The following is a 12,488-nucleotide window of genomic DNA, read 5'->3' as shown; positions in this document are numbered from 1 at the left end:
ATCAGTTCTCTTAGACAGTAGTCAGGCACACGTGTCTGGATATCTTACAAGTGTAGACAGATCTGGACAGTAAAACCATTTAAAATCATTAACCCGCCCTCAAATCATTGATAAAGTGCATATTTTGCAGTTAAGGCACACTAAAACATGACATAATAGAACACAGAACATCAGTGTGAATAAATGTATTAAATATAGTCAGCATTATTTATTCACAGCCAGTCTTGGTATACGCTTCACTTTTATTAAATGTTGTCATTTTCAGATGACTACTTACAGCACATAATAAAATAATAAAAATAAACTACTTGAAATCAAAATTTTTTGAGGCTGTGCTTTTAAAGAACAAAAAAAAATAAAACTGCTTTTTTGTTTTACAAACCATTTGTGAATGTAGACCAAAGCAGGAGTAGCTTACAAAAAGTAAAACGTTGAGACATTGAAAAAAAAGAAAAAAGATAAAGTAACACAATTGTCAAAAAGCCTCCACTGGAACTAATGAAGGTTCTTCACATTGAAGCTTACAGTCAAGTTCTTTCATTCCTAATAATGAGAGCTCGCAGGTGCCAAGAAACTGTACTGGTACCACATTGTCTCCAAATTTTGAAAAAAAGAGTTTTCAACCTAAAAGACCAAGTGTCACTACACCGCGTCTCTCTTTTAGATGGAATCAGTATCAAGTAATCAAACATATTTTTGCTAAAAAATACATTTCCAAATGGGTCAGGGAAATGCAGAGAAATAGGACTACTTTCAGAACAGCTCCACTCGGGAACACCTAGGAAATAAATCCTTTAACAAAAGCTCACAAGAAAGATGGTAAAATACACAGATTAAAGAGACTTATCAAAAAAGTGTAAGAAGTGAACAAGAAAATCTTTACAAACTTTACACAAAGTCACAGAAGTACTGTCTAGCAAAAAGAAGAGAAACAATAGGAAAACGCTGGCTATTAAAAATACAGCGTTCTAACCAATGAGTTATAATACAAGACATCACTGATGTCAGACACTTTACACAAACCTCAGGGACAGACACTCCCCATTAGTTCATTTCTTGTAATTAAAATGTTTCCATGGTCAGGGCTACGTTCAGTACGAAAAAAAAAAAAACAGTGCAACATTCAATTAAACAGAAACGGTGCTGTTCTGAACGGCCAGCTCAAAAAAAAAAACAAGACTTTGGGGATCAGCATGGCCGCTGCTCGTTAAATATGTCCCCCCATTGCTTCAAGCCACACCCACCAAACGGAGCAAACGTACCTCAAAGTCCATTCAAAGAACATTGGAATGTTTTTGGGGAAACGTGTCGTTCAGTACAAACCGTTACGCAACATAGCAAACTTCAATCGAACTGAACACACCACAGGTTTCAAATAAGCAATGATGTCATGCAGCAGTGTTGCTTTCTCTCCACTCGATCACCAAAGAAAGAAAACAAAGGGTGAAAGCGCAACATAAGCCCCGTTTATACCTGGTTATCAGATCACAATCAGTCCTTTGTCCGGATTTTTTATTTTAACCCTTATTTTACCAGGTAAGTTGACTGAACACATTCTCATTTACAGCAACGATCTGGGGAATAGTTACAGGGGAGAGGGGGGACAAATGAGCCTATTGGAAGCTGGGGGTGATTAGGTGGCCATGATGGTATGTGGGTCTGATTGGGAATTTAGCCAGGACACCAGGGTTAACACCCCTACTTTTACGATAAGTGGCATGGGATCTTTAGTGACCACAGACAGGACACCCGTTTAACGTCCCTTCCGAAAGACTGCACCCTTCACAGGGCAATGTCCCCAATCACTGTCCTGGGGCGTTGGTATATTTTAGACCAGAGGAAAGAGTGCCCTCCAACACCACTTCCAGCAGCATCTGGTCTCCCAACCAGGACCAACACTGCTTAGCTTCAGAGGTAAGCCAGCAGTGGGATGCAGGGTGGTATGCTGTGATCTTGTCCACATTCTGATTGTGCCAACATTTTTTGGACAGCTGTAGATGATTAAAAGACAGATTGTGAACAGATCTTCCTGACCACCTCCGGAGAGAGTCAGGCACCCATTGTGTTTGGATATCTTAAAGTGTAGACAGATCTGGACAGTGAAAACGTTTAAATTATTATCCCATTTTAATACTATGTGTAGATGCATATCTGAAAATCTGGCCACAATCAGAATGTGGACAAGATTAGAATAAAGAATGTATGTTAGCGCCAGGTAAAAACAAGGCTTCAGTGTGCCTGCAACAGCGCCAGTCTGCCTGCATATCGATCGTCCCGTCGAAGACCGAGACCCTCAACATCGCCCCTTTCATGTCTTTGTTTCAAATGGCTTGGAAAGCAAAATACCCATCAATAATAGTACATTTATTGAAAAAATATATACATATTTTTCAAGTAAAAAAATACCACAGGAGATTTTTTAAATTCTAATACAAATAGGGGAAAAAACATTTTCTTTCCGTAGAAATCTTCGAGATCGGTCTCCAAAAAAGTGAATAAGGAGAATAAGTAGAATAATCAGCATGAATTATAATGAGGTGGTAGCAGGTAGGGGGGAAGGGAGGGGGTTCAGGAACTGTGGTACTTTGGATGTGTGGAGCGTTGGAGGTTATGCTGGATGGGGGACGAGGTTTTGCTGGATGGGGGATGAGGCAGGGCTGTATGTTGTGCCCCTTTACAATCAGGCCGCTGCCTTCCCTCCGTTTGCTGGTGTGGCCCAGCCGTGTTTGGTTGGTTGGTATAGGTCGTATTCACTAGGCCCGAAACGAGAAAAAAAACAGACCAACAGGGATGGACTACCTGAACTTGTCCAATAAGAAAATCTAGTTTTATTTTTCTGTTGCAAAACGTTTTGCTGCGGTGTGCACTAATGAATACAACCATGTTATTTTTTTTAGGTTTGGTTCTGTGCGCTTTGACCTCTCTGAGAAGGGGTCATCATTATCATTTGTCCTCTTGCTGGAGGGTTGTCAATGTTCTGGAGGGTTCTGGTGGCTCCGCTTCTGTCCGGCACCTCTTGGCCGGCCTGTCATCGTAGTGACTGTTGCCACAATGGGGCTCCAGGGAGCCGTTCCTGTTATGGCTGGGAGTGGCGGCCACTGCCTCGCAGCCACTGGACTCATTGTCCGAGGTGGTGGGAGGAGGGAAAGCGTCCAGAGACGGGTGGAGGGCAGGAGGGAGAGCCTCCAGAGAGGGGTGGGGAGCAGGAGGGAGAGCGTCCAGAGAGGGGTGGGGGGCAGGAGGGAGAGCGTCCAGAGACGGGTGGAGGGCAGGAGGGAGAGCCTCCAGAGAGGGGTGGGGAGCAGGAGGGAGAACATCCAGAGAGGGGTGGGGGGCAGGAGGGAGAACATCCAGAGAGGGGTGGGGGGCAGGAAGGAGAACATCCAGAGAGGGGTGGGGGGCAGTGGGAGGAGGGAGAACATCCAGAGAGGGGTAGGGGGCAGTGGAAGGAGGGAGAACATCCAGAGAGGGGTGGGGGGCAGTGGGAGGAGGGAGAACATCCAGAGAGGGGTTGGGGGCAGTGGAAGGAGGGAGAACATCCAGAGAGGGGTGGGGGGCAGTGGGAGGAGGGAGAACATCCAGAGAGGGGTGGGGGGCAGTGGGAGGAGGGAGAACATCCAGAGAGGGGTGGGGGGCAGTGGGAGGAGGGAGAACATCCAGAGAGGGGTGGGGGGAGGTGAGACCGTTGAACTGGACGGATTCTGCTTTGACTTCGTTCGCCACCGTGGATGACTGGGAAGCTTCTCCCGAGCCCAAGTTGTGACTCACTAAACCTGTTGGAGGAAAGATAAAGAGCTGTGACTCACTCAACCTGTTGGAGGAAAGATAAACCGAGTGAGCTGAGACGTCATGAATCATGTAAGGCACTGTCAATAGAGGCACACAAGGGTCTCCACTAGAATTCACATGAGAAATGTTCATTAGTCATTCTAACAGCACTTCATGTAGCTACTCAAATTGATGTTTCCTGAGTGTATTTCTCCCTTCCACAATCGCTCAGGGATTGTGTGTGTTCCCTTACCATTGTGGCTGCTACTGCCGTCCTCCCTCTCAGAGTGGCTGGTGCTGCTGTTGGAGGTGGTGGGAGGGGGCGAGGCCGCCCGGCTGGATGTGGCGCTCTCCGTCTCGTCCAGCAGCCGGTCCATGTAGTCCCTGAGACACACAGGGATAAGATAAATAACATTATTTTAAACAATTCAGTCAGCACTAACTACAGCCTGCCAGTTTAGCCCGTACACTAATCACAGCACATGTATACCCTGTTCACACTACTGAGCCATACTGGGCTGGTCTGGTTACGACCTTGTGAAAAGAAAGACCGCATAGTACAGATCAGCTTGGCAAGATGGTGATAACAGGGTACTAGATTCACACCCCTGGAACATAGTGTCAACAGTAGCTATGGTTCCCAGAACAAAGATGATCACACATACTGAGTGTGTATTGGTCACATGGAATACACGCTCATGACAAGTTACATTTCATTTAAATAATATTTGTTATTCGTTTAAAAAAAAGGGACAATCAGAGTTGCTACATCGTTTTTTTGGGACTTATAAATTAATGATATGTACACAATGATTTTTTGAAGAATAAAACCGATGTTCAACAGTCGTACCCCACCAGAACCCCAAATATAAGCTTGTTTTACTCCAGTGTTTGTAAACAACGTAACCAAACACTGTATGGCCTCAAAACATGGTTAGAACTATACATCTGGTATCATGGATGGTCAGTTTGCATGCATAGCTCTTTCTATGAATTTGAGAAGGGTTACATTTCTCCAGCCCCATCCCTCAGCTCTTTACCGAAACGGGGCGGGGACTACGCTTAATTTTGTCTACTGCTGATTGCCATTTTAAAATACATTTCAAAATCAGGTAAGCAAATATCTAGAATATATATATATAATTTTTATATATATAAAAAAAAAATTGTATAACATAACATATTTGTTGACGGAATTCAATATTCAAAACAATAAGCTTGGTCTTGTGAGAGACTTACGTGACCCCAGGGTGAAGGCTATATTTCCTTTTCCCCAGCCTGGTTTGCTGTGCAAAGAAATCATAACGCTCAGACTTCTTCCACATGTAATAAAAGGCCACACATTCTCCTACTGACCTAGTTCTCACCTGAAAAATGTAATATCAGCAGACAACGAGAGACATTATTACCATCGCCTTCCAGAGTTGAACTCAATTCAATTTGAACTCCCCAGTCAAGTCTACGAGGGATGAGACAAAATGCAATTTGTGAATTGAAAAATATATATATTTTTTGCTTTTCAATTCATGAACTGAATTTCAAATCCTCATGAGATTTGGAGGTTAAAATGGAACTGACCCCAACCCTGATCGCTTCAAAACACATGCTAAATCAACATAAATATTCAGAAAATAAAACATACTTTTTAAATCAGATACCATACTATTTAATACAATCTGATATATAATACAGTGTTTCCCCTAGGATTATTTTCAGCAGCGGTGGAAAGGTTAGTGTGGGAGGGACTTGGTAGTGGGCATGGCCAATGTCGTGGTCTTGTCATTTTAAAGCTAATTTCCTGCAATTCTACACATTTTGCCATGGGCAGAAAGACATTTTCAAAAAATAAATAAATATATACAATGCATCCGTAAGCATCCAGACCCTATAACTTCCACATTCTGTTACGTTACAGCCTTCGAAAATGGATAAAATAAATAAATAATTTAACTCATCAATCTACACACAATACCCCATAATGACAAAGCAAAAACAGGTTTAGAATTCTTTGTAAATCTTGAAAAAAAAAATCCTGAAATGTCACATTTACATAAGTATTCAGACCCTTTACTCAGTACTTTGTTGAAGCATCTTTGGCAGCGATTACAGCCTCGAGTCTTCTTAGGTATGACGCTACAAGCCTGGCACTAGAGGTCAATGGCAATTAATTATGGCCGATTAATTATGGCTGATTTCAAGTTTTCATAAATCGGTAATCGGCCTTTTTGGATGCCGATTACATTGCAATTCACGAGGAGACGGCAAGGAGCCAAGGTAAGTTGCTAGCTAACATTAAACTTCTTATAAAAAACAACCAATCTTCACATTATCACTAGTTAACTACACATGGTTGATGATATTACTAGGTTAACTAGCTTGTCCTGCGTTGCATATAATCAATGCGGGGCCAGTTAATTTATCATCAAATCACAGCCTGATGGCACATTCACGAAAAAAGCACAATCGTTGCACAAATGTACCTAACCATGAACATCAATGCCTTTCTTAAAATCAATACACAGAAGTATATATTTTTAAACCTGCATATTTAGTTAAAATAAATTAATGTTAGCAGGTAATATTAACTAGGGAAATTGTGTCACTTCTCTTGTGTTCAGTGCAAGCAGAGTCAGGGTATATGCAGCAGTTTGGGCCGCCTGGCTCGTTGCGAACTGTGTGAAGACCATTTCTTCCTAACAAAGATCCTAATTAATTTGCCAGAATTTTACATAATTATGACATAACATTGAAGGTTTTGCAATGTAACAGCAATATTTAGACTTAGGGATGCCACCCGTTCGATCAAATACGGAACGGTTCCGTATTTCACTGAAAGAATAAACGTTTTGTTTCTGGATTTGACCATATTAAATGACCAAAGGCTCGTATTTCTGTGTGTTTATTATAATTAAGTCTATGATTTGATATTTCATACAGCAGTCTGACTGAGTGGTGGTAGGCAGCAGCAGGCTTGTAAGCATTCATTCAAACAGCACTTTACTGCGTTTTCCAGCAACTCTTAGCAATGGTTGAAGCACAGCACTGTTTATGACTTCAAGCCTATCAACTCCCGAGGTTAGTCTGGCAATACTAAAGTGCCTATAAGAACATCCAATAGTCAAAGGTATATGAAATACAAATGGTATAGAGATAGTCGACGCGTCATATTTCCTATAACTACAACCTAAAACTTGTTAACTGGGAATATTGAAGGCTCATGTTAAAAGGAACCACCAGCTTTCATATGTTCTCATGTTCTGAGCAAGGAACTTAAACTTTAGCTTTTTTACATGGCACATATTGCACTTTTACTTTCTTCTCTAACACTTTGTTTTTGCACTATTTATTTGTTTGTTTGTTTATAATATGTTCATTATTTTCCAATAAAATTTTAAAAAGACAGCGATACAAACATTGACATTCACTGCACTGTTGAATGGGATGGCCGATTTAGAGGACAAAACAAAACTTAGCTCACACATACACAAAATAAAACTAAATCCTATTAGGTGGTACATGTATAAGAAGGCAGCATATAGTCATTACAAGCAGTGTAGTTCAGCCTAAAATAAATATTGAGTGGAGTACAGCACAGAGTAGCAGCAGATCGTCAACCCAGTTATGAAGCGGGACTAGGCCATTTATCCAGTATCGGCTGACATATTTTGTAAAACATTGGACTTCTATTGGAGGTATTGCATAGCATTTTTCCCATATGTATTACATTCCCAAAGGTTTTGCATTATTTAAACCAAATTGAACATGTTTCACTATTTGAGACTAAATTTATTTATGTATTATAGTAAGTTAAAATAAGTGTTCATTGTTCATGCAGTATTGTAATTGTCATTATTACAAATAAATAAATATATATATATATATATATATATATATATAGAGATGTTAAATAATCCGATAACAATTAATCGGCCAATTAAAAAAAAATATATATATATATTTTTTTTAATTGTCCGATTAATTGTTATCGGCTTATTTTGGTCCTCCAAAAAAAAAGAATCGGTATCGGCGTTGAAAAACCATAAAGGTCCTCTACTTGGCACACCTGTACTTGGGGAGTTTCTCCCATTCTTCTCTGCAGATCCTCTCAAGCTCTGTCAGGTTGGATGGGGAGCGTCGCTGCACAGCTATTTTCAGGTCTCTCCAGAGATGTTGGATCAGGTTCAAGTCCGGGCTCTGGCTGGGCCACTCAAGGACATTCCCCATAGCCACTCCTGTGTTGTCTTGGTTGTGTGCTTAGGGTTGTTGTCCTGTTGGAAGGTGAACCTTGCTCCAGTCTGAGGTCATGAGCGCTCTGGAGCAGGTTTTCATCAAGGATCTGTCTGTACTTTGCTCCATTCATCTTTCCCTCGAGCCTGACTAGTCTCCCAGTCCCTGCCACTGAAAAACATCCCCACAGCATGATGCTGCCACCACTATGCTTCACTGTAGGGATGGTGCAAGGTTTCCTCCAAACTTGACACTTGGCTTTCAAGCCTAGGAGTTCAATCTAGGTTTCATCAGACCAGAGAATCTTGTTTCTCATAGTCAGAAACATTTAGGTGCCTTTTAGCAAAACTCCAAGCGGGCTGTCATGTGCCTTTTACTGAGGAGTGTCTTCCGTCTGGCCACCTGATTGGTAGAGTGCTGCAGAGATGGTTGTCCTTCTGGAAGGTTCTCCCATCTCCACAGAGGAACTCTGGAACTCTGTCAGAGTGACCATCGGGTTCTTGGTCACCTCCCTGACCAAGGCCCTTCTCCCCCGATAGCTCAGTTTGGCAGGGCAGCCAGCTCTATGAAGAGTCTCAGTGGTTCCAAACTTCTTCCATTTAAGAATGATGGAGGCCACTGTGTTCTTGGGGACCTTCAATGCTGCAGACATGTTTTGGTAACCTTCCCCAGATCTTTTCCTCGACACAATCCTGTCTCAGAGCTCAATTTCTTCAACCTCATGGCTTGGTTTTTGCTCTGACATGCACTGTCAACTGTGGGACCTTATATAGACAGGTGTGTGCCTTTCCAAATCATAGACTCCAATCAAGTTGTAGAAACATCTCAAGGATGATCAACGGAAACAGGAGGCACCTGAGCTCAATTACGCGTCTCATAGCAAAATGTCTGAATACTTATGTAAATAAGGTGTTTCTGTTTTTTATTCATCATTATGGGGTAGTGTGTGTAGATTGATGAGGGAAAACATTGATTTAATTAGTTTTAGAATAAGGCTGTAACGTAACAAAATTGAGAAAAAGTCAAGGGGTCTGAATACTTTCCGAATGCACTGTTGGTTTTACATATATTTTAGAGTGGCGGCAATGATTTAGCTGCGGAGGCCTGCCGCTGCTAAATTAATACAGGGTAAGCACTGTATAAGATAGACATAGCTTACCTTGTTGGCTTGTATTGAATGAAAGTCTTTCCCATAACCTTTTAGTCCTTGCTCAAAATATCTACATTCGTCTTCTGTCCACACAGACAGCTCTTCTGTGACAGAGGGCAAAGGGTTATTAAGTTCCACAACCACTACTCCATTCAAATATAATACAACTATGACCGTATTACAGGTCCCAGACACCACCAACAACACAGACACAAGCCAGGACCCATATAAGTCAAGGACAGTTTTTATCATCAAAATACACAAAACATGACTAGTTAGATATTGAGAGAAAATATGCCAGATATGAGTGAAATCAAGAGCGAAAGTCAACACTAGTTCACTGCAGGTGTTACCTCTAGCTGCCTTCACATTAAACTTCAGTCTTCTTAAAGCTTCCTCTGTGTCAAATTCACACCTGACCAACTCATAAAGTGCCTGTGGAAAGACAACATTGAGATTGTGAAGAAGACGGTTACAGACAAAAGTGCATACTACAGTCTTTCCGGTAATGGCTTGTGTTCAGTAGGTGGCATTTTGAAACAGTGAAATGTGGAGGTACTATACTACAGTCTTTACGGTAATGGCTTGTGTTCAGTAGGTGGCATTTTGAAACAGTGAAATGTGGAGGTACTACTTGAGCATATGAAAACAAGTAATACAGTGCCTTGCGAAAGTATTCGGCCCCCTTGAACTTTGCGACCTTTTGCCACATTTCAGGCTTCAAACATAAAGATATTAAACTGTATTTTTTTTTGAAGAATCAACAACAAGTGGGACACAATCATGAAGTGTAACGACATTTATTGGATATTTCAAACTTTTTTAACAAATCAAAAACTGAAAAATTGGGTGTGCAAAATTATTCAGCCCCCTTAATTCTTGACCATACTTGAGACGCAGACGTCTCAAGTATGCCCCTGGAAATGCAAATGCGCTACGCTAAATGCTAAATGTACTCGTTACAACTCAATCTTTGATCAAAATTCACAAGCAGGGTATTGAATTAAAGCTACACTCGTTGTGAACCTAGCCAGCAACTCAGATTTTTAAAATGCTTTTCGGCGAAAGCATCAGAAGCTATTATCTGATAGCATGCACCCCCCAAAATGCCAGCACGACACGTAAACAACAGATTTTGCGGTAGCCGGCGCTACCCAAAACGCAGAAATAAAATATAAAACATTCATTACCTTTGACAAGCTTCTTTCTTGGCACTCCTATATGCCCCATAAACATCACTATTGGGTCTTTTTTTCGTTTAAATCGGTCCATATATACCCAAAATAGCTTTGTATGGAAGCTGTGTCATTCAGAAAAAATCATCGTTTTTAAACGCTGCGTAATTTTTTAAAATTAAAAAAGTCGACGATAAACTTTCACAAAACACTTCGAAATCCTTTTGTAATCCAACTTTAGGTATTAGTAAACGTTTATAATCTATCAAAATGATTACAGGGCGATGTCTTTTCAATAGGTCTTCACTTGCAAAACAATGGCTTCTAATATCTTCATCAACTACATCCGGGTGAAGACTGGGAAAATGGAGGTCAGATAGATGGATTTTCCAACAATTAATTCAATTGAAAATGAGGACAATGGCGCCATCGTGCGGAATTTGTATGAATTGCAGGCAGTTCGATATTAAATTCTGTTCTCTTTTAACAATTCGTGGAAGTGACTTATGGAAATTATTTTTAGCTTTCAGAGAGCAGTTTTTCTTGCGTTTTTCAATGAAACACACGATCTGTTATAGTCACAGCCGTGATTTAACCAGTTTTATAAACTTCAGAGTGTTTTCTATCCACACATACTAATCATATGCATATACTATATTCCTGGCATGAGTAGCAGGACGCTGAAAAGTTGCGCGATTTTTAACAGAATTTTCGAAAAAGGAGGGGGTAGAAGTAAGAGGTTTTAAGTTAATACTTTGTAGCGCCACCTTTTGCTGCGATTACAGCTGTAAGTCGCTTGGGGTATGTCTCTATCAGTTTTGCACATCGAGAGACTGAAATTTTTTCCCATTCCTCCTTGCAAAACAGCTCGAGCTCAGTGAGGTTGGATGGAGAGCATTTGTGAACAGCAGTTTTCAGTTCTTTCCACAGATTCTCGATTGGATTCAGGTCTGGACTTTGACTTGGCCATTCTAACACCTGAATATGTTTATTTTTGAACCATTCAATTGTAGATTTTGCTTTATGTTTTGGATCATTGTCTTGTTGGAAGACAAATCTCCGTCCCAGTCTCAGGTCTTTTGCAGACTCCATCAGGTTCTCTTCCAGAATGGTCCTGTATTTGGCTCCATCCATCTTCCCATCAATTTTAACCATCTTCCCTGTCCCTGCTGAAGAAAAGCAGGCCCAAACCATGATGCTGCCACCACCATGTTTGACAGTGGGGATGGTGTGTTCAGCTGTGTTGCTTTTACGCCAAACATAACGTTTTGCATTGTTGCCAAAAAGTTCAATTTTGGTTTCATCTGACCAGAGCACCTTCTTCCACATGTTTGGTGTGTCTCCCAGGTGGCTTGTGGCAAACTTTAAACGACACTTTTTATGGATATCTTTAAGAAATGGCCACTCTTCCATAAAGGCCAGATTTGTGCAATATACGACTGATTGTTGTCCTATGGACAGAGTCTCCCACCTCAGCTGTAGATCTCTGCAGTTCATCCAGAGTGATCATGGGCCTCTTGGCTGCATCTCTGATCAGTCTTCTCCTTGTATGAGCTGAAAGTTTAGAGGGACGGCCAGGTCTTGGTAGATTTTCAGTGGTCTGATACTCCTTCCATTTCAATATTATCGCTTGCACAGTGCTCCTTGGGATGTTTAAAGCTTGGGAAATCTTTTTGTATCCAAATCCGGCTTTAAACTTCTTCACAACAGTATCTCAGGCCTGCCTGGTGTGTTCCTTGTTCTTCATGATGCTCTCTGCGCTTTTAACGGACCTCTGAGACTATCACAGTGCAGGTGCATTTATACGGAGACTTGATTACACACAGGTGGATTGTATTTATCATCATTAGTCATTTAGGTCAACATTGGATCATTCAGAGATCCTCACTGAACTTCTGGAGAGAGTTTGCTGCACTGAAAGTAAAGGGGCTGAATAATTTTGCACGCCCAATTTTTCAGTTTTTGATTTGCTAAAAAAGTTTGAAATATCCAATAAATGTCGTTCCACTTCATGATTGTGTCCCACTTGGTGTTGATTCTTCACAAAAAAATACAGTTTTATATCTTTATGTTTGAAGCCTGAAATGTGGCAAAAGGTCGCAAAGTTCAAGGGGGCCGAATACTTTCGCAAGGCACTGTACCTAACTCTCAAAGTCATCCTGACTTCA

General features: G+C 41.2%; 1 protein-coding gene across 7 annotated transcripts in view; it reads right to left on the bottom strand.

Annotated features, from left to right (window-relative positions):
• Window positions 1-228: 228 nt before the first annotated feature.
• Window positions 229-12,488, bottom strand: part of LOC139375855 (mesoderm induction early response protein 1-like) — a 33,650-nt gene continuing 21,390 nt past the window's right edge. For 2 of the 7 annotated variants that reach the window (XM_071117781.1, XM_071117778.1), the window contains exons 9-13: window positions 9,499-9,580; window positions 9,155-9,249; window positions 5,008-5,135; window positions 4,022-4,152; window positions 229-3,773 (exon numbers count right to left, since the gene is read on the bottom strand). In XM_071117781.1, the coding sequence (XP_070973882.1) occupies window positions 2,944-3,773; window positions 4,022-4,152; window positions 5,008-5,135; window positions 9,155-9,249; window positions 9,499-9,580 (1,266 nt within the window). In that variant the 3' untranslated portion in view covers window positions 229-2,943. The remainder of the gene's footprint in view (window positions 3,774-4,021; window positions 4,153-5,007; window positions 5,136-9,154; window positions 9,250-9,498; window positions 9,581-12,488) is intronic. The other 5 variants (XM_071117785.1, XM_071117783.1, XM_071117782.1 and 2 more) reach the window with 3 other exon arrangements.

This window comes from Oncorhynchus clarkii, chromosome 20 (assembly GCF_045791955.1).
Source record: "Oncorhynchus clarkii lewisi isolate Uvic-CL-2024 chromosome 20, UVic_Ocla_1.0, whole genome shotgun sequence".
Taxonomy (NCBI): domain Eukaryota; kingdom Metazoa; phylum Chordata; class Actinopteri; order Salmoniformes; family Salmonidae; genus Oncorhynchus; species Oncorhynchus clarkii.
The sequence above is the reverse complement of the archived record's forward strand: the minus strand, read 5'-3'. Positions and strand labels throughout refer to the sequence as shown.